At 46.3% G+C, this 23,613-nt stretch overlaps 1 protein-coding gene across 1 annotated transcript in view; it reads right to left on the bottom strand.

The window, feature by feature from the left end:
• Positions 1–23,613, bottom strand: part of SKAP1 (src kinase associated phosphoprotein 1) — a 136,423-nt gene that overhangs the window by 94,642 nt on the left and 18,168 nt on the right. The window contains 1 exon segment of the mRNA XM_040537067.1: positions 10,011–10,127. Coding sequence (XP_040393001.1) covers positions 10,011–10,127 — 117 coding nt within the window.

Below are 23,613 nucleotides of genomic sequence, written 5' to 3'. Positions count from 1 at the left end.
AAAGGTAGCACCAAAGTTTAAAAACACAATACCAAGGTGAAATTGAAAAATGCTCTGGCAAATCTAATGTCACGCTCATAAAATAACAGAACAGATGAAAAAAAACAAAAAGGGAGTAAATTACTTTATGAGCACCTAGGAAATAATTGCTTTCTTAGCAACAAGCAACCTTTGGGTTTGCAAAGAGCGAATGACCTTAGGCACATATGGTCAGCCTTTCTGATCAGGCAACAAAATTAGCAGATGAAGGGTAATGTGGAAGATGCAATATATCTACAGACTTTACTGAGCGTTTGATGTGGTGCCACAGCAAATCTCACTGAAAAAATTAATTTACCTCAGCTTGGATAGAAGCAATCGTCACAGACTGAAAATTGGCCCAAGGGCCACAGACAAAAGCTGGTGATAAATGGCTTTCTGTCATGTGGGGGAGAAGCGTCTGCGTTGGGGTACTGCAGGGTATTAGTCCCCATTTTATCTAAGGCAAGTAAACAGTCCATTAATTCAATGAGCAGGAAGACACTAAATTAGGTGGTAATGCAAATATCAAGTGAAAGCAGAGGAAATAATAGTAGGGGACACAGAGAGGTTAGGAATATGGAGAGAATAATGAAATGAGATTCAACCCACTAAAGAATAAACTAGGGTAACAAAAAAAGTAATTCGGAGCACATTCAGCACCAGGGAACGCTATGAGGCAAACAGGAATAAACAGAAATTTGCAATGTAATTGACGATCTCAAAAATAAATTGGGCAGGGCCACTTAAAAAGTAGCAGCATATTGTGGGTCACTGAGAGCCAAGCTGTTCCATCAGAAGCCCTGGTCTGTTCAGGTGAATGTTACCTGGTAAAAGTGCCACGGTGCATAGGGGTAAGGGACCTCTGCCACCAAGTGAGAGGAGTGGAGTCAGGATAACAGTGGGCTTCTTCCAGCAACGAGGCAACATCAGCACAGGCTAAATCCCAGCACTGGATCCGCCCTGATATCTTGGCAACTCACACCTAGCACTCACACTGAGCACACAAACAGCGGGTGCAAGAACGGAATGGAAAACGTCCCTCCAAGGTCACGGGCATGAGATGTCTGCACTCATCCTGTAGTCCACAGCTCCCTGGAATAATTAGGTTTGTTCTGAAGCACAACGATAACTGAATCACTTCTCTAAGTGTTTTACCACTGAGGATGCCAGCCTCAGCTCCCGTCCATGCATCCATCCCAGAGAAGGCCAGAAAACTGGTCTGAGTCAAAGTCAGCAAGTCAATACACCAGAGATAAATTACAAGTCTCAAAACTTACAAGACACCTAAATGCACACCTTTATAACATCCACTAAGTGACATGTGCAGCACTAATCTTTAAGGGTATAAATACCTATAGAGAACATCTGGAATAAAGTTTAAGGAAGCAGAAATCAGGGCAGATTTGAAAGCTTCACTGAACCAAAGGAGTCTCCTGCAGATGCCCACAGGCCACAGCCTTTGGGGGACAGCAGAGTTCTGTCTTTTTAGATAACTAAAAGTGGGTAAAATAAAGAGACAAGTTATGGGGGGTGGACAGCACCACCCTCTATATTCAAAGATTGACACCAACCACCTGACTGCTCCAAATCTTCAAGGAAAGTTCATCCCTACCATGCCTGTCTTCTTCACACACCCCATGCATCAGGTGTTTATCAGGAGACGCAGAGTGCTTCCAGGATCTGGAAGGAGTTCAGAGAGTACTGGGAGCTTCCCTCCACTAAATTTTGTCCTCCCTTGGTTTTTGTGGCTTCTCTGCCCATCTGCTAGCCCCTCCTAGGCATCTCTCTTGGCAGGGCCTTGCTGCCCTCAGTGTAAGACCGTCTCAGCACTGAATGCCTTTGCCCCAGGTACTATCCATTTAAAGTTAAAATAAACTTCCGATTCCTTCCCCCAAATTCCATTATCTTTGTAATGCTTTGATCCTCTGCAGAGTATTACCAGACCATTCACATTTACAGCAGACCAAATCTCATTACTAAATGCAAAATGTCTCTTTGACCAGAGAATCTGAGCAAGGTGTTTGAGGCTCCTAAAAATTAAGGTGCTATCCCCACCTACACCACAGGCTCTTTACCCCACCTGGGTCAAGTTGCTTGCACTCCACACCAGCCCTAGCACAGTGGGAATTACTACTTCTACTCCAATGACTGACCCTTACTGTAAAAGTAGTCTAATGCTCTCCTTCCCCTAGTCCTTGATTTGTCTAGCAAGCTCTTGGGGTTTGTGCAGGCAAGGAAGTCAAGGCTTCTTTCTCCAAAGGCTACCCGAGTGCCAGAGGCACCTCTGCACTGCTCTGCTGCTAGGAAGGTGCCACTGTGAGGGTAACTCGGTTAAAAACCACAGCCGCAGACGCACAGCCCTGGGTGATGGGATGTTTGAAGGAATTGATCTATCTGCCAGAGTGTTTGTTCAAGCACAGAGTGAGGGTGGATAGAGGAACAGCAGCAATTCACCAATTTCAAACAGCAGCTCCCACTTTAACCTATGAGTGCAGGGAAAAAAAATAGTGGTGAAGCTTTGTAACCAAATAAAGAGAGCTGTGAGCTCAATAACAGGCATTATCCTATGGCAAAGATTTTGTTATTGTTGAGTACTGATTCCTTTATCTCTCGGAGACAATCAACCTTCAGCCAGAGGAGTCTAACCTTAAAACCCCATAACTCAATTTTACATAGTGTTAAAGTTTGGGGGGATATTTGTCAGTGCTGGAGCTGATACAATCAGTCTGGAGGACCCTAGAACAAAGAGCAGTGGGTGAAGAGCGTGTCACCTCGGCACACATTCGTTTCCTTGATGAACAAGGAGCTATTAGTTGGCGAGAAAGCATTATCAGGGTGAAGGATGATGCCGATTGTTTCGGCTGCTCTTCCTGTGACACTGGATTAGAACGCGAAGTCCCAGTGGTTGCTCAATGCCCCACTGGCTGTGCCTCCACCGCACGCAGGTACGTGCCCGCACACTTGCAGCTACCCTGCAGCACGGACCAAAAATCAATTTGGACATGCAATCTCTTTCAGCTGCCACATCTCTCAGAGGGTTAAACAATAAAAGTTTAACTTGTTTTAAGAAGTACTTCATCACTGTAAGCCTTAAACAAAGCTACTCTTTAAAATACACATGTGCACATAAACACAAAAATGCCTGCTTGCAAAACGACAATGACAGAACATCCAATGTAGGCTCTTCGCTTGTGTAACGCAACCGGCAGGTACAACCGCTCTAGGGAAAAGCCTGCTGAATAAAGTTATACTTGATTACTTACATTTAGAGGAGAAATAAAAGAAATGAAAAGTAAAAAAGGCCTTTTCTTCCCTCCAGTTGTCCTTTAACACACTTCACTTCAGAATTTATTATAACCAGTGTTTAAAAATTAAATTCTTCAGGACAGTGGCTTTATTTTTGCACATAGTGATTTTCAGCACTACATAACCTGAGTAATAATTTAATGTATTCCCCGTGGCTCACATTGAAGCAAATATTTATGTACATGCCTAAGTCACGCTGAAGTCAGTAGTAGTTTAGCATGTGTTAATGTGTATATATAGCATGGGCTTTTATTGCCATCCAGACCATTTCTCTCAGCTGGGAATTTTGTATTTCAGGACTTGTTAGTGTTTTGAGATTGATCCTGCAATACACTGGCACAATCACCATTATCCCCATGAGCAGTTCCACCCAGGTGAGCATACAATAGTCTAAACTTGTTTGTAGGAGAAGGCTATTTTTATTCTGAACATATCTTGCTTTTACCTGCAAGGGAGAAAGGCCCCACGGGTCTGTGGGCACAGGTACCAGGAACGTGGGGAAAGCACTGTTTAATTTGCATTGGTGTCCTCAACTTGTCACACAAATGTGTCCCACCATGAATGAAGGGAAGTTTACCCTGGTTTCAGAGAAGCCATCTTGTCATTGGAGTAGAGGAAGAGCCTCCTTTCTTTCCCCTGCTAATCATGTCATTATGCTTTTCCATTTTCTAAGTTCAAAAAAAAAAAAAAAAGGATCTTTGCCAACCTCAGTACATTTCAAGTGTGTAATCTACCCTTGAGATCATCTAAATCTAACCATCTCTTACTCTTGTTCCTGTTGAGGTGCTCACACAGACCCCTCCCACCAAACATTTTACCTTACTATTCATACATTTGATGAGAGCAGGAAGTACGAGATCTGCACCCAGCGCCCCACCACGCTCAGCCCGCGGCACTGCTGCAGGAGCAAAGCACCATTTCCCAAGTCGGGCGAGGGCTCTGGCTCCCCGGGGCTGCATCTGCATGGCCACAGGGGGCAAAGAGCCACATCCTCGAGCCCCACACCTCTCCTTCCACCCTACAAGCCTCACTCCGAGCAGCGGTGCTGTGCACACCACGAGGGAGATACTCTAGTGCCTGCTAATTTAGGAAGCCGGAATGGCTTTCTTTTAGAAAGGGCAGAAGAGAAGCTCTAATGAAGTTCCACCCGACACTCTGTTAACTTGCATTTCCTGCATATCATCCCTCTACTGAGGAGAATATAGAGACACAAAGCGTTTATGCCTTAGATTTACATACTCATGAATAAAAAGGCCTTTTGGAAGCGGGTGCGTTCGTTATCCCAGCCCCCACACAACAGTAACTCGCACACCGATATTTCACACGCTGGACACGGGCAACGATCAATTCTCCACGAGAAGGCTGCTGACGGCCGGCACATCCCCGGTAGCACCGGTAGCGCTGCGCCCGCTCCCGGGAAATCGTCCGCGGCTGAGGGCAGCTCCCACTGCAATTAATTTTGAGCTGCGACCGTAAGCCAACGCTCCCTGCTTCCACACAAGTTCTCTGCTGTTAAGCGTCTTACTAAAAAATCCAAAGAACATCTTGTTGTTAAAGACTGTCCTCTAGGTATGGGAAGTAAATCTTTCTATCTGATCCTGCACTTATAAAACAATAAGGAAGACTTTGATCTTGCTTTTTCCTGTTGGAAAAGCATGAAGGAATCAGGACTCTTGCTTTAGAAAATCTATGTTAGTAAGTTAGTAGCATTTCACCGAAGTCTAAGCAATTTGAATTATAACTCGTCTGAGGTTCTGCAGACTCACACTGCTGAGATTTTACATCACGTTTCACAACATTTTGTTGTTTGCTTGTTGTGGTGGTGTTTTTTGTCGTTGCTTTTCTTGGTTTTGGTTTGGTTTGGCTTTAAGAGCCCAAGCTCTTAAGGAAACGAGGAATCACTGGAGTATCTTAGCTTAAAAACCAAGCATCCCAGTGGTTAGTCAAAAAACCTTTCGAAACCACAAACCAAGGCATGTAACACCCAATGGCACAGACAGAATCATGAACACATTATTTTGCATAAAAACAACCCATACTTAGCCAGCATTTGAATCGTGAGGTTGACAGTCCTCAGCTGCAAATAACCACCATGATACTGCATTCCATTTAGCTGGAGGAGCTTAAAGGATAGGCTGGACCAAAACATTTTGGGGCCCAAGCTGGTTTGTAGCAGGATCGCTTCCACAAGCAGCGCTCATGAGGCACCAGCCAGGGCCCTCCTGAGAGAGCCAAGCTTCAGCCCAGCGCCAGGCTGAGCATCAGCAGGACACGGCCTCCGATCCTGCCATCAGTCTGCACCGATGCCTGACATTTCAACACTTTACAAAGAACTGCTTTTATGGGGTGCAGGGGAAGATAACGGGGGAGATAGACGAGACAGAAAAGGCACTTGCAGTCACCTGCTCTTCTGCACACCCTTAGCACAACAGCCTCTCAGACTGACTCCCGAGTGTCTCAAAGGAAAAATGACTCTGAGCTGAAAACAGGCACCCACAAAACCGCAGACTCGGTCAGGTGCCCTCAGGATCAGCATCTGTAGCTCAACGTGCCCAGCTGCTGGGCACTGCCGCCACAAGTCAGAGAGAATTTCTACAGTGATTACTTGTACTACAATTTTCTGCAGCTGTAAAATCCCAAATGAGAACACGAAGCCACTTTGGGTTGGGGTTTGGTTTGTTTTAAATGAAAGCTGAAAAGCTTGGTGGCATTACTCTTCCCACTGCTTGTTTGCTACAAAGGTCTGGGCTCCCCTATGCAACATACACATCTATTTCTGGCAGCCTGCAAGCACTCCACCCGCCTCCCCTCCACTCCAAACGAATAAAACTTAATATAAAGGTGAACTGAGTTGCTCTGCATAAACTATAGCCAAACCTTTTGACCAGACCGAGTACCGTTCCAGGAACTTATTTGTACAGTGCCAGAGACATTATCACACTGGGCTTGGAAGTGCTAATGTTACGGTGCATTTCCATTCAGAAAATGGTAACTCAAAGAACATGACCTCTGCAGCTTTAAGGAGGTCTGACTTCTTTACAGTATAAGTACATAAATATAACAGGGTTTTTTTAAGCATTTCTTCTTCTACGGGTTTGTGCCTTTTCTCATCCCCTTGGCAGAACTCGCATCGGGTGGCTGAGACCTGCAGCAGCTGTGGTCAGGAACCAGGCGTCCTGCGGCACACGGGGGGGGTTCTGCGTCCTCCCCCTCGCTCCCCGCACTCCTGCGGCCGCGCCGGGGGTCGGGAAGGAAGCGGCCGGGGGGCGCCTCCAGCTGCCACCGCCCGCGTCGAGCCGATCCCCAGGACGTTTCCTGGGCTGTTTCCTAAGGCTTAGACTCGTCAGCCAACGGCGAGTTTACGACAGCGCGGCCAAGAGCAACGAAGGCCACGGCAGGACGGCGGGGAGACGGAGGTACCCGCTGTGGCGGCGCTCGAGGGGGGACAGGCGAAGCTCTCCGCCCCGCCCGGGAGGCGCTCCGCAGCCCGCGCCGCGCCCCGCCCGCGCCACGCGGGGGCGCCGCCGAGCCCCGCAGCCCCGCCGAGCCCCTCCCGAGCCCGCAGCCCCTCGGGGCTGGGGCCGCGTCCCCGCGGGAAGCGGCCGCGGGCGGCGGAGCGCAGCTGGCCCCGCGCGGCCCCGCGCCCCCGAGGGCCGGATCTCGCCTCCGCGTTTTCTCCCTTCCCGACCCAGCTGCGGGCATCAAAACCGAAGGAGAGCAAACGCGGCCGCTCCGGGGTGCGGGCGGGTCTCAGAGGTCGGTTCAGGACGTGCCACCTCTTCGCAGCCGCTGCCCCCCGCTTTTAGCGTCGTGTCTCATTTTTCCTTGCTCCTCTTTCCCCCACGCCACTGGGGCGCAGTGAAGTACCATCTTGTCTGCCACCCACGGCAGCTTTTAAGATAAAAGCCGCTTTTAGCAAATTTTTATAAAGCAAAAGGATTTTTTGCCAAAGGAATTGATTTTAAGACACTCAGTACTAAAAAACAAACAGCAAAAAAAAACCGGAATGAGCTGTATGTTAATGTATACCTGTTTTACAAAATAAAACACTTCTGGTGATGTGGCACCAGCAGAACAGCCGACAGACAGGCGGGGGCAGAGGCCACAGCAGCCCTCACCCCTCAGCTCCCTGTGACCTTGCTGTGGTGACACCGGGCGCATCCCTCGGCTCCTGCCTCAGTGTGCCTCCAGTAAGGCATCAGAGGCTTTGCGATGGTAGATGCCCTGCTAGAGAGCCATGAAAAAGACAGAAAACTGAGGAAGCAGTATCTCAAAGTGCTCAATATTGAAGATGTGCAACTCCTACCCCAAGGAAGCTGTGGTACCTTACACCTCAGTAAAATGAAATCAATGAACACCCGGCAGACAGATCTACCAGATTAAGAGAGAAAATATTTTGAAAAGTCTCCACGTGGTCTGAGCTGGGTACATTACATGGGAGGCGTCTCATCAGAAATACTCATCATTATAACAGCACTCTGCACTTCTACAGAGCTCCACAGCCTCCCAGCACTGTACAAACATTAGCTTCTTAATCACTCATTAGGGACAATCCTATAGAGCAGGGCCATGCCTCATTGAGTAAAGTCATCCCCAACTCACACAGCCCCTCTTGCTCCCTCCAGAGACAACTTTAAAGGCTCTCTCAGATTCCCATCACAAGTTCAGAGGAAGAACGGAAAAGTCTCTTCAAAATGAAAGTGAACAGTGGTGGCATTCCCCTGCCCCCACACTCCCCCGTTTTTCCTGGTAAGGAGAGGCAGAAGTGAGCATCATCCCAGCCAGAGATCTGCTTCCATCAAAGCCTTGAATCGATAAAGTTTGGGAATTTGGGAAGGCAAGAGGCAGCAGCCTTTAACAGGACACGCACCTGAGAACATAACCTCTTGTTGCAAAACAGAGTTAAGAAGGGATGGAAAAAAGCCGCAGGAATTTTAAGTTTGTTCCTACAGGGCCAATTTATTCTTCTGGCCATAGCTAGATGGATTACCTGTTCTACCTGAGAAGCAGCAGCTCTCGGTCACTTACGTGTGTGACAGCAGCACCCCAGGGAGCCACGGTGGCCCGGGCTCACTACTAGCACAGTCAGAGCGCGGCTCCAGGGACCTTGCTGGCTAAACAGAAATAGAAGCGTGGCAGCAAGAAGGGGCACAGAAAAGGTGAAGGCAACCCAATGCAGGGAAGCCAACACAAACTGCAGAGAGGAAAAATCAGTTCACGCAAAACTAAAACATTCTGATTTTCCCACAAGGGATGTTCTAATTCAGAAATGAAAGCTGTTTGATGCACCCTTTAGCTTAAACCACCTTCTCAGAAGTAACTATTTAAATCCTCATGAGACCGACTTCATATTTATTAAAAAAAAATCATTGTGCCTTCTTTACAGTTCTCCAGCGGACAGGCTGCACATCTCACTGAGAGCCCACCAAGATAAATGTTACCGGGACTGGCGTGCCCAAGTCGCAGGGCGTGGGGGTCCAGACCCAAACGAGGGCAATTTTAAGTTTCCTGACAATTTTAAGTTTTCCCGGGGCAGCCCAGCTCTCAGAAGATGTCACAACTCCACACCTTTTTTCATGCTGCAGTTACTAGCTAACTATCAGACCAACCTTGCCTCTAATCAGTCTAAATGAATCAATACACATGGCAAATATACCTAGTGCTTTGCACTGCACAAGGAAGCTTTGGTGCCCATCAGCCCTCGTGGCCTCATCCCAAATAAATCCTTATTGCTCTGTGTTCTTGACTAATGACTAACAATTCACTAACAAAAGTAGGAGTAGACGTGAAAGAATACATTGAGCAGGAAGACGTGGAAAAGAGCAGGGACAGAAGCAGAGAAACTGAAAGAGAAAGGATGAGGAGAGAGGAGTAAGAAAGCATTGTGGAAAGTACAAGGGAAGTGGAAGAGAAGGAAGAAATAAGATCTGTAGGAACGGGGAGATTGAGAATCCAAATTTTGAGACCAAAACAGTCAATCCTTCAGTAGGGACCAAAGATAACCCCTGAGAAGATCAGAACCATCTCAGCTCTGTAGGCTTCAATTTCAATAGCATATCACAAATTCATCACTCCTAAACCACCACTCGCAAGCAGAAGCGAACATCACAGCACCTCTTTGCCCAGAAAACCTCCCCTCTGTCTGGCATTTAATGCTTTGGAATACACCCTTGGCCTCAGCATGCCAGCTCATGTCCACCTCTCACCTGGAAGTGCTTCTACACTCTTGGGAAGAGGGAGCCCCAGTTCCCAAGCTCTAGAAAGTCCCAAAAAAAGGCTTTCCCAGCCAAGACAATTTAAAGGGGTCTAATCTTCAAAAGGTGGAGTGAGATAAGGTATGAGAAGACATAACCCCTGTGAAGCGTGAGGTTGAGCATCCAAGAAGAAATGGACCCAGAAGTTGCAAGTTAACTTTGGAAAATGCTAGCCACTTGTCAAATTCTGCTCTGTTGTTCATCCAGAAGAGAACAACCAATTCCAATTTGCACCATGCATTTATCTTCAGCAATACCAAAATAAATTTGGGATTGCTATAACATTTTACAGTCATTGATTATAGTCACCAGTCAACAAAGAACATCTCCAGCATTATGTGATGGATGAAACAGAACAAGTCACACTAGATTGCCCTTACCTTTCCATCCTCTTCGCACAAGGACTTCAAAAAAACATCAGTGACTTACCATCATCCAGGAAGTCTGATGGAAGTGAGACATCAGATGTCATGGAAGGGGCCAAACTCCAGCTCTGATTTTCATCAGAACTGTCTTGTCCAAAGCCAGCATCATGCTGATCCTCTCCTAGAAAGAAAAGAGCTTGATTTTAGTGAAGAGGACATTCCTAAATCCAAATTTTACTTCCTATGCTGATAAGTGTTTCTTCCTGATTCTCACTTTCCACTGAAATTCTCTACAAAACGCCAAATCACTTTTCCGGGTATAAGGCCAGATTCATCATTTAGGGACAAGCAGCATATTCTTGCTTCAAGAACACTCACGCTGCATATGTACAGATTTCACACTTGAAGGGCATACAAGGAGGAGGCTGGAAATACTAGGCTCTGGTAGTTTGGCCCCAAGACCTGTTCAATTCTTTGCTCTTGTGCTCAGTACATAACCTCTGTGAAAAGAATCCATCTGTGAAAAGGATCCACCTGTGAAAAGGAGGATTATACTACCAACTTCGCTAGAATGAAGAATCTTATGCTGTAGGGAAAATCTTTGAGCTCCTCAAATGAAAGGGTAGTAGGGGGAATAAAAACCTGACTCCATGTAATTACAGTAACATACAAATTGGCAAAGCAATGTATCTGTGTGGAGGCAGGAGCAGTTACCTCCCCATAGTAGCTGTTGCACTGAATTTTACTGTGAACAGACATTTTGCTATGGATTTGTTACCCATACTGGATGTTATGCACAACGCACTTAGATAACTACAGTGAAAGATGTGAACTTAAAACTTTCCTATAAGCAGAGCACATGTAGCCTATCCATAGAAGAAAATGCTACTCAGCTCAAACAAAGCAGAAGAGTTGTCTTTCAAGCTTTTGCCTTTTTTCCTGAATACACATGCCCCAGACTGCTGATAACAGAGGTAAAGACAGCTGGCTACTCATTCAACACACAACAAACAGCAAGAAAGGTGAGTTTTCAGCTGATGTTAATTGTGTTCAAACACTAAAAATTAAGTTCCAAACAAGTTTTATCTAAGCAAACAGAGGAACTGCACCCCATAGTTTAAATCAAGCACTGATGAAAGGGTACTGAAGGCCTGGAGCAGGAGGTTACAACACTCTTCCTCCCACCAGCAAGAAACGCAGCGGAGACCCTATGAAGTCCTCAGCTGAAGAAAGAGGTGACGTTATATTTTGGATGTGTTATTTTCAACATCACAGGTTGCAGCCTTCCCTTGCTTTCTCTGAGCACGAAGCTCTGAGACCCCCACCTCTGCATTCAAGGGCTGAACTCCAGTCCTTCACCAAAATGAACAATCTGGCTGTGAAGAGCATAATGCATACAAGATTGCCTGTCCACAGAACAGTTACTTAAAAAACAAATCACCATGAGTGCCAGATATTATGATAGTCTTGCTGTTACTACAAGCTCAAAGGTCTTAAAAGTGTATAGAGAGAGATTTGAAAAAAAAAATTGGCTTTGTGATATTTACCAAAGGCCTGTGGGAGTCAGTGACATAACAGAGGTGCCTCTGGCAGCCTGTCCTTGAAGACACTATAACTTTCCTAACAGGGTAAGAACCTAAGATGTAGCATGTCGTTATCAAATCTTTTCCCAGGTCTATGTTTACTTGCTTCCAGCAGCCATCTCAGCATGCAGTGCAAAACATCTGATTCAGGAGAAAAAAATAAATTCAGAAAACAATTTTTCTCCTTTTGGAAGGCGCATCATTCAGCATCTGCATTACTAACCTCTCATGCCAAGGAGAAAGCTGCAGGCCCCCAGCCCAAAGGGCAAGCTTTAATTCCTGCTGCAGGATCGGAGGTAAGTGGAAGTAGTACTGCAGAGGGTCTTCCATCCACAGACTACTTTTAGGGAAGTCATGCAGAATAAGCAAAGCACGTTCCTCTATGCTACAACAAAGTGAAATTCACACATGCACCTCCATGAGCAAAAAACAACTAGCTATTAAAAGCAGAGACTCAAATCCCTTGCTCCACTGGCCAGACTCTGGCCACTGAAGCGCATCCGTGAGCGCACCACTGACTGCCTGACCTTGGAGAAGTCATTTCAGTGCTTTGCTCAGCTGTGTGTGACAAGGGGATGTTTCTTCCTTGTTTTACTGTAGCACTTTGAGATCCTCAAATAAACAGGCTCTAAAAAGCCTATATGAAAAGCTGCTACCAAACAGCAACAGCTCACTATCGTAGGCAAACAGCGATCATTCTAATGAGTAGCCTGCCTAAGTGCCGTGCTGCAGCGTTGCGGGCTTGACTATCTGCAGTGATGTGAAGATGCCAGCGTTACAAGACAGCTTCCGTGAGCCCATTCAGCCCTGGTACCTTAAAAGAACATTTTCTTTCAAACAAACTGCACAGTATTACACCAGGCTTTTCAAACAAACATCAAGGTAACAGGTGTTCCCTTATAACGAGATACAGGTGCAGCATTATTGCGATAACGAGCAAACTGTTTATGGTTTCCAAATAGCAGGAGGCGGCATGGCACGGCGCAGCCATCTCGCTGGGGAGGAACAGCTCACGCATCGATGCGTGGATGCAGTAAGCTGTTTGGAACAGGAACAAGGACCCAATCAGGAAAGTTACGTGCAAGAGTAAGTCACTGGCGTTAACAGCAGGAGTAGCTGTCACACACATAAACCACGTGAAAGATTCAAGCCACAGGTCTCTGTTTCGGCAGACCACTTCCCAGGCATGAAATACCATACAGGGGGGTTGTCACCACAACTATGCTCTTTCTTTCGGGGGTTGGAGCCGATGATCTCTCGAGGTCCCTTCCAACCCCTAAAATTCTGTGATTCTTGCAACAGGTTTGCTCCCCGCCCCCAGACAACTAGAAACCCGGCTTTCACAAGTTTATGCAGGCTACAGGAACCCACTCAAATACACGCAGGCTGCAGTATGTACATACATGTATCGTGCCAAGCGCAGTGGGTCTCTGACTTGTGAGCTACTGCAACACAAATCAGCACAAAGGCGTTTGGTTTGGTTTGGTATTAGGAATAGTTTCAAACTGCTTAGGGTTACAATGACAAGGACTGATAGAAACCCTGCACACGTCGCTACTTAATGCAAATCCAAATGGAAGGGAATGAGGATTTGTTTTACAAACTTTTGTGCTTTAATCCACTTTTCCATAAAGTTTATGGAGCAGCAACAGCTAGTTGAGTCCAAGCAGAAAAAATAACCAACAACTTGTCAGGGGCCAAGCTATTGTTCTGAATGAAGAAAAAACTCATTAGCTTTTAATGAAAACACAGGGAATAAAAACCAAATAGCACAGAACTCCAGCAAATAATCACCCTGCACCTGACGCAAAGCTGCTCTATCTTCCTACTCAAATCCTTAGGAAAATTCCCCAACTTATCGCTCTTTGGAGCATGAACAAATGCAAGACTGACTCTAAGGGTAAGAGCAAGAGGTTTCTTGGGCTTACACCTCCAGGGGCTCCCCTGGCACTGTTTGGCTACCCCTGAGTGTGCTAAATACCCTTTCTTGCTTTGTGATGGTGTTGGCACAGGGAAGGGGGGACAGGGGGGACTTGCGCCATCTTTTCATTGTCTGACATTTTCTGTGGGAGCAGTATTTCGCACAGCAGCACAAAGAGAGGCTTGAAGGCATCACGTGTAATTAACACAGATGCAGTGCTTTACACACATGGAGGCAAACTGCGGAGGGACAGAGTGCGCCCCCGGTGCCGTGGGTGTCCCCAGCAGCATAGGCGGTGGCACTTCGGACCGCAGTGGCTTCGGACCGTGGTGCCAGGCAGGTGGCACAGCCACGATGTGTGGGCCTGGCCTCAGGCCACCACACAGTCGAGGCCGCCTCGCCAGCGCGAGGCCCAGCGCACGGGGAGGGTTCATCATGTGGCTGCGGGCAAGGCAAAAAGTGACCGCGAAGAGAACATGAAAAACTCGGTGAAGCATTAGCAGGACTCCGAGGGAGCAGCACAAGCAGAGCCTACAGGAGAAAGAGCCACCACAACCAGGGACAGCGCCGAGGCGGCCCTCTCAGGGGACAACCTGAACCCACGAGAAGCAGCCTGGCTCGCTGTGCTCGCTTTGGAGCTCGTGGTGCCGGCGTGTGAGAAGAGCAGCCCTGCACCTCCGCCAGAGCACGGGGATGATCTGGCAGAGGACAGGTCTTAGGACAAACGCTAGGAAAACCTCTGTTCAGGTTCCATTTTGCTACAGGTCTGTTCCATTTTGCTACAGGGTCAGAAAATGGCCCTGTGCCTTTCTCCCCTTCTATAAAATGAGTGGAGAGCAGTTACTCTTTTTGAAGACTAAAACCTCTTGCGACCTCAAAAATCAAACTCTTCAAGAACTTCTGTCCACACAAAAATGTATAAAAAATATTCCTTTCTTTAAGCTGCAATTTGCCCCTCATAATTTAAAAAAAAAGAAAAAAAAAAGTGAATTAATGCATCACAGCACACACAGGAAGAGAACCAATTTAAATAGGTGAAAGGGCTGCTTTGTAGTGGGGAAAAAAAAATCATCGCCAGTAGCTTGTTAAGGGAACTGCAATTAAGCTTACTTTGCATTCAGTGAAGGTCTTTATCTAGGTACCTCGAGTTTCATTAAGCATCTTTTTAGAGCACAGGAAAAATCAATACCAAGCGAGTTCCATTTACACTTTTATGATAAGCTAGTTCATGCCAATACGGAAGTAAAATCCCCAACTCCAGTTAATATTCAAGAAAACGAAGTTCCTGCTTTAACGTAATGACTGTTTAGTATCATGCTACAAATAAAGGTCTCTGATCAAAATCCCATCTGCCTTCATGCTCAACAGTGTTAATATCTCTAGATTTTCAGGGACTAATTTAGCAGTAATGCATTTCCCAAAGCAGAGCTGTAAAAGTATTATCAATACTATGGCTTAATATCCCTTACGACAATCACTTGCTGAAATTATGGAGAATCACATGGAAACACATCAACAGAGACGCACCCACACAGTAAGTACCACTCACATGTAAATATATTACAGCTTAGCTTTTGTAGTTACAGCTCTGTCAACATTGCTATTATAAATTATATACCTTTTTAAACACATTTATGTGCTAGAAAACGTAAGATGTTTCTTTTTGAATGCCTTAAAGGCTTCATCGGCTCCCAAGCACCCGTACGGATTTGTGTGGTTTGCCCCTGCCATTAACATATGAATAGCTGAGGTTTCGGTGCATGCAGATTTTCTGCACCTTCCACAGACAGTCTTAACTTCTCTGTAGTGCCTGGTAACGTTACACGTGCCTGAGAATCCCGTGTTTTCTATCGCGCATCGCTGTGATATGTGTACACGTCCTTCCTCCCTCCGCAACTGTACCAGCATCGGCAGTACCATCCACAAACTATGAAAAAATTACCATCTACAAGTCTCGAAGTGTTTATCCTGCTTAACAAGTATTTTCTTGGTGGGGGAGACCACGCACAGACGGAAAATAACCCCACACCCAGACCACGGGGTAGCCACGGCCCTGGCGAGATCAGAACCCCTCCGTGCTCCCGCTGGGTTCAGGACCAGGACGGGTCTGTTACAGGTCCATTTCCTGGCAAAAGGGCCCAAAGCGCAGTGCGGGAGCTCCTCTCGCCGCGGAGGAGCTGACTGGGCCTCGTTTTGGAAACGCTGACCCGAGGGGCTCTCGGCCGGCTGAGCGGCAAATCCAGGCCAAGACAGAGTTTGTTCACCCGCCGTTTGTCCGTGACGTGCCGCAGGCAAACGAACGCCTCGCTCCGGTCCGCCCCGCCCGAAGCGCCCCCTGCGCCGGCAGCGGCGGGCAGGGGCAGGCCGGCAGGGGCCGGCAGGGACGGGCAGGGGCAGGCCGGCAGGGGCCGGCAGGGGCCGGCAGGGACGGGCAGGGGCAGGCCGGCAGGGGCCGGCAGGGACGGGCAGGGACGGGCAGGGACGGGCAGGGGCAGGCCGGCAGGGGCCGGCAGGGACGGGCAGGGGCAGGCCGGGCCAGGCAGCGACGGGCAGGGGCAGCGACGAGCAGGGGCAGGCCGGCGGGCAGCCGGCGGCGCCCGGGCTGCAGCGGCGCGGAGCGCCCGGCAGGGGGGGCTGCAGCGCGCCGCACCCGCCCGCCGCCGGGGGGCAGGGCGTGGGGGGGAGGCACGGCCTGGGGGGGGGCACGGCGGCTGTGCACGTGGGTGCAAGCCCCCCTCCAAGCGCGAGGTGCAAGTCGACCCCCCCCGAGGGTTCCGTTACGGCAAAGCCAACCCGCGATTTGGAACGGCCTGGAGAGAACGAACCCGCGGAAGGCCGGGAAGCTCCGGGCGGGCCGGGTTGAACTACTTTCTCTGGCGGCCACACAGCAAAGAGGCTTCGTAACTGTATGAGAGAACATGACCTGGAAGTTACTGATTCACATGCAGAGATTCAAACCAAAGCCTACCCACTATGGATTATGGGCTTACACTAAGACAGTAACAATACTTTACACAAATCATACTGGCATACCAAAAACGCCACCCCGTACGTGCCATTCAAGAAGTTTGCAACTTGCAAGCCTTGCCTGAAAGTACACTTCAGCAGGTCTCCCCTGTAAGACCACAAAGCTCTTTCTTATGAATCTGATGAACCTGGGGGCCTAGACATCCCCCTCGAACCTAGGGAGACAGAGAAGCTGCCGAGCTCACACGGCAACTTTCCCATTCCTCCTTATCTTCTGCTTCCCCGCCAGCCCCTCGTGTCACTCCTCAGCTGAGCTCTCCTCCAGCTTTCTCTTCCCTTCCTTTTCTCGATGTATGTTTGCCCTCTCCCTCCCTCCCCCTGTAACTTCCTCCCTCCAGCTCCTCTCTCCAGCCTTTGGCACCCTTTCAGTAAAGGCACTGCATATTCTGCCTCTTAAGTGGGCAGCAGCTACACAGAACAGCTGCCTGACAGGGGGAGCACAGCGCATTTCAGCCTTGCTAGGAATAAGCCTGAAACCCAGAGCAGCAGCAGATTCCCACGGGATGTAAACAAGTAAACAAGATTTATTCTGTCTTTTATGACCCAGTAACACATCAGTGAAATACAAAGCCCATCCAACGTGAGCAAAACCAGCTAAAGCTACCAACAATTTGTATTTCTGCCCACTAATAAATTATTCCTCGTTACCCTCTTTGAAGAGGCAAAGTCTTCATTTAAAGGAGGGGGACACTGAGGCACAGGAAGATCACAAATCTGCACTTCAGTTCATCTTCTGAGGTACCAGCTTTGCTAGGAACACAGCAAAACAGCGTCTCAGAAGCTGCACCCGACACTTCTGCAATGCAATAATTCACAAAACAGTTCTGCAAACACAATTTAGGATCTAAAAAGATGTCAACATCATTAGTACCAATGAGGAGAGAAGACCAAGTATTTTGAGTAACGTCCGTTTCAGTGTCGGTAGGCTCAGGGTATTTTCTTAGCCAAAATCCTTCCAAGTGAACAAGCAACAGAACTAACCCACGAGGGAGCTGGAGTTTAGCAAGCATATTCCAATGACAAGACACAAGGAGGCTGTCTTGCCCGTATCTACAGCAGTACTCACTCTTAAGGAAATAAAAGCACAGACAGTGAATGCAAAGACAAGAGCCCAGAGCATATACCAGAATGACAAGCACTCTAGGGACTGGAAGAGATGCCCATCAGGCATTTTCTGATAACGCAGAGGGTGATTTTACAGTTGTGTTTCAGGACGGAGTCTTACTAAAGGGCAGAATTACTGCTTTGTGGATTATATTGACGGGGTCACTGCTCTACAAACCAAAGCTGCACAAAAGTCATGGTGGGGGCCGGGGAGGGGAGAATGACTCAAAACTCCTGATTTAAACAAGCTGGAGGCTCGGGAGAGCCAGGAGTCAGGACCCAGCACTGCACTCCAGCCCCGTTCCCCGCGAGGGAAGGCTCTGGAAACAGGGGGCACTGATTTCCCGCTCCCCAGTGGAGCTCAAAAGTATACAAGGCGCTCGCTCCTCTTGCTAAGGGCTCCAAACCATCTTAGTAGGCAAATCAGGCAAAAAAGGATACAAGTTTTCTATTTTTGTGGAGCAACTGGGTCTACTACCCATTATGGGGAGGCTAAGGTAATGGTATACGTGAACGCTCCCATACATTATCCCCGATGGGGCAATTTCTTGAACATTCTCCTATTCTGCATGAGCACAAAGCAACGCCTGAGCTGCGTGTTCATCTACACATTACAATAACCCCTGAGGTTTCTTTCTAAAGGAAAGATGTAGCACATTTGTATTACACAAACAAGTTCAGTAAACACAGAGGTTTCATTTGAGAAGGCTCTCTATCTCCAAAGCTGCACATCAGGCAATTTAGGCAATCTAATAATTAGGGTATTTTATTAACTGACCAAAGTGAGAGCAATAGAACTTGTTAATATTTAACTTACTGGGGCTCCCCAAACTGCTGTATATCTAGCATCTTCACTGACGTTTTTATACTTTCCTCTTTATGGTGCATTGCTTCACTCTTGAGTCCAGAATGCTCTGAACTTCTCCAGGGAGGGAAGCATAGGACACTGCTAAATGTGAGTGAACAAGGAGGGCAAGCCCTGCCCCAAGGTGTTACAATTCAGATGGGTTTCAAAAGACTACAGGCAATTCCGTAACTTACCACTTCTTGATTAATCAACTAGCACTCTCCAAGAAGTACCTAGTAATCCAAACCTGGAAACTTTCCTAAAGTTTGTAAGTTTTAAATTAATATGCTGGTTTAAAAAGAAGTTCAAAAGCCTTCCTTATTAACCTAATTCTTCTCAACAGAAATCATGAAACTTTTGACGCCGACTGCAGAATAACCCAATCCAACTGCTAGTTCCTGCTACATATTCTTTCAATCCTCTTATAAATTCTGCAAGGTCTTCATTTGCTGGCTCTGAGGGAAGACTGAAAAACCAGGTTTATTCTTTTCAGTCAGGTGACACGTTTGGTTTTGGAGACTTTTCTCTTGTTCTCCCCTCATTTCATGCAATGAGTATACCCAAAAAGAAACAAAGTGCCTAACATTTTAAAGAAATGAGGGGAAAGTCTTTTTATTTCTTTGTGACACAGCACTTCAGTCACGGGTAACCATCTCCCCCTTAATTACTGTGCAATCACAACGATTTTTCTGATAAATACAGAAACACATTCACAGGTGCTCATGGAAGCAGGATAGGTCAGGAAACAGTCCCAGCCTCATGCTGGGACGAGGCTGGATGGCAGCACACCAACGTACACCGCCAGGTTTTCTCCTCACCAGCGGAGGTGTGCCACGTGGCCTGGGCAGACCTCCACCTGGACGCCCAGGTCGACAAAGCTTTGTAATGAATCGGGGCTTGGTTTCCATTTTGAACACTTGAAATGCACTTGAAATGAAATACCAACGGTTACAAAGTTACACATCTCTTGATTTTTTTCTATGTATAGGTGTGAATAAAAACATACATATGCCTCCATACAGCCCTTCCCAGAGCACAGATGCTTGCCTCCTACCTACGATGCTAGAATCATTACTTGCCTCCAAAATTTGTGCACAACACTTTAGGTAGCAGAATAATTTATAAGTCCCTGTAAAAGCAAAGCTGTGCAGCTGCTCAGAGTTTGTAAAACAGAAGAGATGTTTGTGCAAAAAGTACTGTCTCTCTACACAAAATAGTTTGCCCAGAATATAATAAATACACAGAGGCAAAGAACTGCACACTCAGAGCCGCAGGAAGCAAAGCTTCGGTGCTGATAAAGGGAGCTGTCAGAAGTGTTGATATTAAAGCTTTTCTTTTTTTTTAAGTTAAAGAACATGTGCCTTTGTGTATGTTTTATTTTTCATCAATTAACTCTGTTCCACACACCAACCAAACACATCTTGGACTTCAGAATGCATTCTAACAAAAGTTTTTTTGTTTTCTTTTTGTCTCTATGTGTTATGACATTTCAAGGGTTGTAGCTGGCACTCATGTTTATAAAGCAGGGGAATTCCACGCATGGCGATAGAATAGATATTTTAACAATATGTTACAAATATTGTCAATTTGATATTTTTTCCCTTGCGTTTTCAAACACATCATAAATCTAGACTGGGTTTCTGTGCATGAACCCTGCTTACCACTGAGCTGGAGACTCTTGGCATGAACGTAAAGAGGGTTTTTTATAAATAAAACTTAGTAAAATCACTGTGCACTCCATTAATTCAGGAACACTCTGCCTCAGCTTCAAAGGGGATCTTTACAGTGAAGATGGTGTTTTTGCTGCTTTAATGATTTGCTACTTGTTCTTGTCATAACTACATGAACCAAATATGCAATACCAGGGAGCAGTGGTTAGGGAAATGCACAGTTCCGTCTCCCATCCAGCTCCGCTTCAGTTCAATTCAATAGATTTGAGGTTGTATATAGAAAAGCTACTTCATAAATCTAATATTTGAGGCCATTGTATAATGCCAGTTAACGAAAGAAAACTGCATGCGTGCCTCGGGTATACATATCTCATGCACTGCTGTGACATCCAACCCGGGGAACAACTGGCGACCCATGAAGTACCGTGCATCCGAGCCAAAGTAAGTAGAGCCAATAGAGGTAAAGTGATACCTACTTCATCTAAGTAGTATATACTACAAGATAAGTGGCCTAACTTACAGTTACTTAAGCCTTTGACGGAACATGAAGACTCCCGATTTTTAAGTCATGTTTTATCCCAGCATGTCCCTTACCTCAGCCTCTGCCATACATTTATATTTACTCCTCCCTGCTTCAGGGAGGAGATACTTTGAGGCTGAAGGCACAGAGCTGAGAGAATCAGGAGATCTGGACCCAAATCCTGGATGTACCTGGAGATGCCCTAATACTTTGGCACATTTCTTGAGCCTCAGTTTTCCAAAACTTAAATGGAACAATCCTTGCTCTCTCAAATTTCAACTATTTGTGAATACTTTTCTGAATATACATGTTCCTTAAGCATCTACGCAGAACTTCAGACATTTTAAAACCATTTGGGATGAATTTTTGATTGGAAAAAAAAAAAAGTGTTACCATAAGCTCAATGAAAATAAATTCTTTGTCAGCCCGAGGCTGGAGCCCTCAGCTGGGAGGGCAGAGAGACATTTTCTGTTTCCATAAGCCTATGCCTTCAAGCAGAGTATTAAGGAGTGAATTTTGCTCCTAAGGATCTCAAACACTGTATAGACAATGATTTAAACCAATTCACTGCTACCAAGAGACATACTGTCTTTTAATACTTGTCAATCTTTGCACACCTTCTTGTTTTAGGAACGGAGCAGCTGAAACACAATAGTGACAATAAAGTTATTCAGTGCAAAGTCCCACTGCAGCAAAGTCAAGCTTCCAGCCCCAACAGAGTTCCCTTATTTAGCTACACAAACACATTTCTTCTCCAGTCCTTCCTTGTGTGGTACCCCCCATCCCTCCCCTTCTCTCCCCAACTAATCATTTACGCTTTCCTCCAGCTTCCCCCTCCCTCTGTTCAGTCCTGAAGTCGCTTGCAGTACCTCAGAACGGCCTGTTGTTGTTCCCTCAGACCATTCATTTCTGCTAAACCAAAGCTGTTGCAGAACATCTCCCCTGCACTGAATTCTTAGAAGAGACACAAACAGCAGAAAGCAACTTTGGGGAGGGGCACAACAGACCCAGGTCCTGTGCAGATTTTCTTTGCCAGCTTTCCTTGGTTCTCTTTCCTCAAAGGGGAGGTTGCTGCAAGACAGCAAGGGCATGAGTAAAATACACGAAGTATATACAATGCTTCGCATAGGCAGCCAGCCCCCCTCCGAAAGGAAACATGCGTCACCCTTGTGCTCTGTTCAAAGAGCACAAGGGAACAAGGCAAAAGTAACTTGCAGCTACACGCTACAGTCAACAGCATCACTTGGGGAGGATGAGCTAGGCAAGGCAACTCGTCCTACAGATCTCACACTGTCAGCTACATCCCTCTGAAACTGCACTGCTACACCCAACCCACCCTCAAGACCTCCACTACTGCTTCACATCTCCCAGCAAGCAGAAGTTTATATCAAAACTGACTCTATTGATTTTGGAAAGCTAGAATCATTGAGGTTTTGGTCTTAATACCTTCCAGAAGGAGCCCAGCATGGCTCTGAACTTAAGAAGTTTTAACTATTTTTACCAGATACGGTAACAAGTTTTGCTTACCCCCTTTAGAAATACTGTTTAATAGATGCTGAAGTGCCTTCCCAAGAAAACACCAAACATTCTAAGAAGCAGTCTTTTCCTCTCCCTACATCAGCCTCTTATTTAAATGCACTGACAGTGCAGCTAGGCAGCAAATTTATGCAATCCTCTTATCCATGTCTGCATGTGAGGTTTTCTGTTTTGTTTTGCCTTTTTTTTTTTTTTTTTTTTTTTTTAAACCAAGGCCCACGATGTGATTCTCTGGTTCTTTTTCATTTGGCATGCACCAAGTTCTCATCACCACTTCTCCTTCCCCCAGCCAGGTATCAAACTGGAGGTGAGGCTCTCGAGGTGATGTCTGAGCTCATGTTTTAATGCCCGTGTTGTCCTGTTTCCTTAGTGCATTTTTTCAGGATAGTATTGGTTCCCCAAAATGACACTGGGACAAGTTTGGGTCTTCAGGTATGTAGACATCTCTAAACACTTGCACAATAATTCCAAGCAGGCATTTACACAAGCTATGCACTTCAATTCATTTACAAATCTATACACAGTTCTACAAACCAATGTTCCTAATATTACTTCGGTTTCCAGCTTCAAAAAAGAACACGATATTTCAAAAAAGAACAAAAGCATCCCTCCCCCCATCCACTAAATTGTATGAATTTTCAAAATTAAAAAAAAACTAATTTTGAACCCTTTTATGTGTTCTAATTCTCTCACTTTTTTTTTTAATTTTGAACACAGCTGTCTGTTGTACTTTCTCAAATGATGCCAGATGCTGGGTTCATCAACCAAACGCACGAAAACAATGGTTTGAAAGCAATTAGAAGCACCGAGGCTGCACCGAGGCTCATATTAAAATGTGATAACACTGTTCTAGGGGGAATTGCAGCACTGCTGCATTTCTGACATTTCTGTGCTGCCAGACAGGATGTGCTGGAAGTGGGCCCTGATCGAGGAGGTAACATACTGGAATTTATTCCTGAAGTAAATGAAGGATTAGCTGATTTGGAACACTCAAGGATTTTTTTTATTACAGTTGCCGCTCCCATCTTGTTTGAACGCTGGCAGATCCTTCTGTTTGTGCTCACCTATCACACTCATTGTTTAAAGAAATGAACAAACCCACCAAACTACACGCCTTAGCTGTAACCTGGTTATACCCAATGCTCCAGATCAGAAATCAGAGCTAAGCTGCACTGATCCCATACAGAGACAAAGGAGCTCCAGGTCAGCTCTGAGGAAATATATATCCATCAACTGTCCTGAATATGCAGAAGTACTCACTGACACAGCTCATGACCTGCAGGCACCCTGGAAAGTTTAAATCATCACCCACATTATTGCAGAAATGAAGATCAAAGTCACAATCAGAATTTCCCAGCTTGTTAACAGACATAACAAGAGATGGTCACGGTCCTGAAAACTTTACAGCCTGGCCATTTGTCTACACCTAGAGGTTGATTTAATTTCGAGTTCAAGTTAA

The sequence above is a fragment of the Cygnus olor genome, chromosome 25 (assembly GCF_009769625.2).
Source record: "Cygnus olor isolate bCygOlo1 chromosome 25, bCygOlo1.pri.v2, whole genome shotgun sequence".
NCBI lineage: Eukaryota > Metazoa > Chordata > Aves > Anseriformes > Anatidae > Cygnus > Cygnus olor.
The sequence above is the reverse complement of the archived record's forward strand: the minus strand, read 5'-3'. Positions and strand labels throughout refer to the sequence as shown.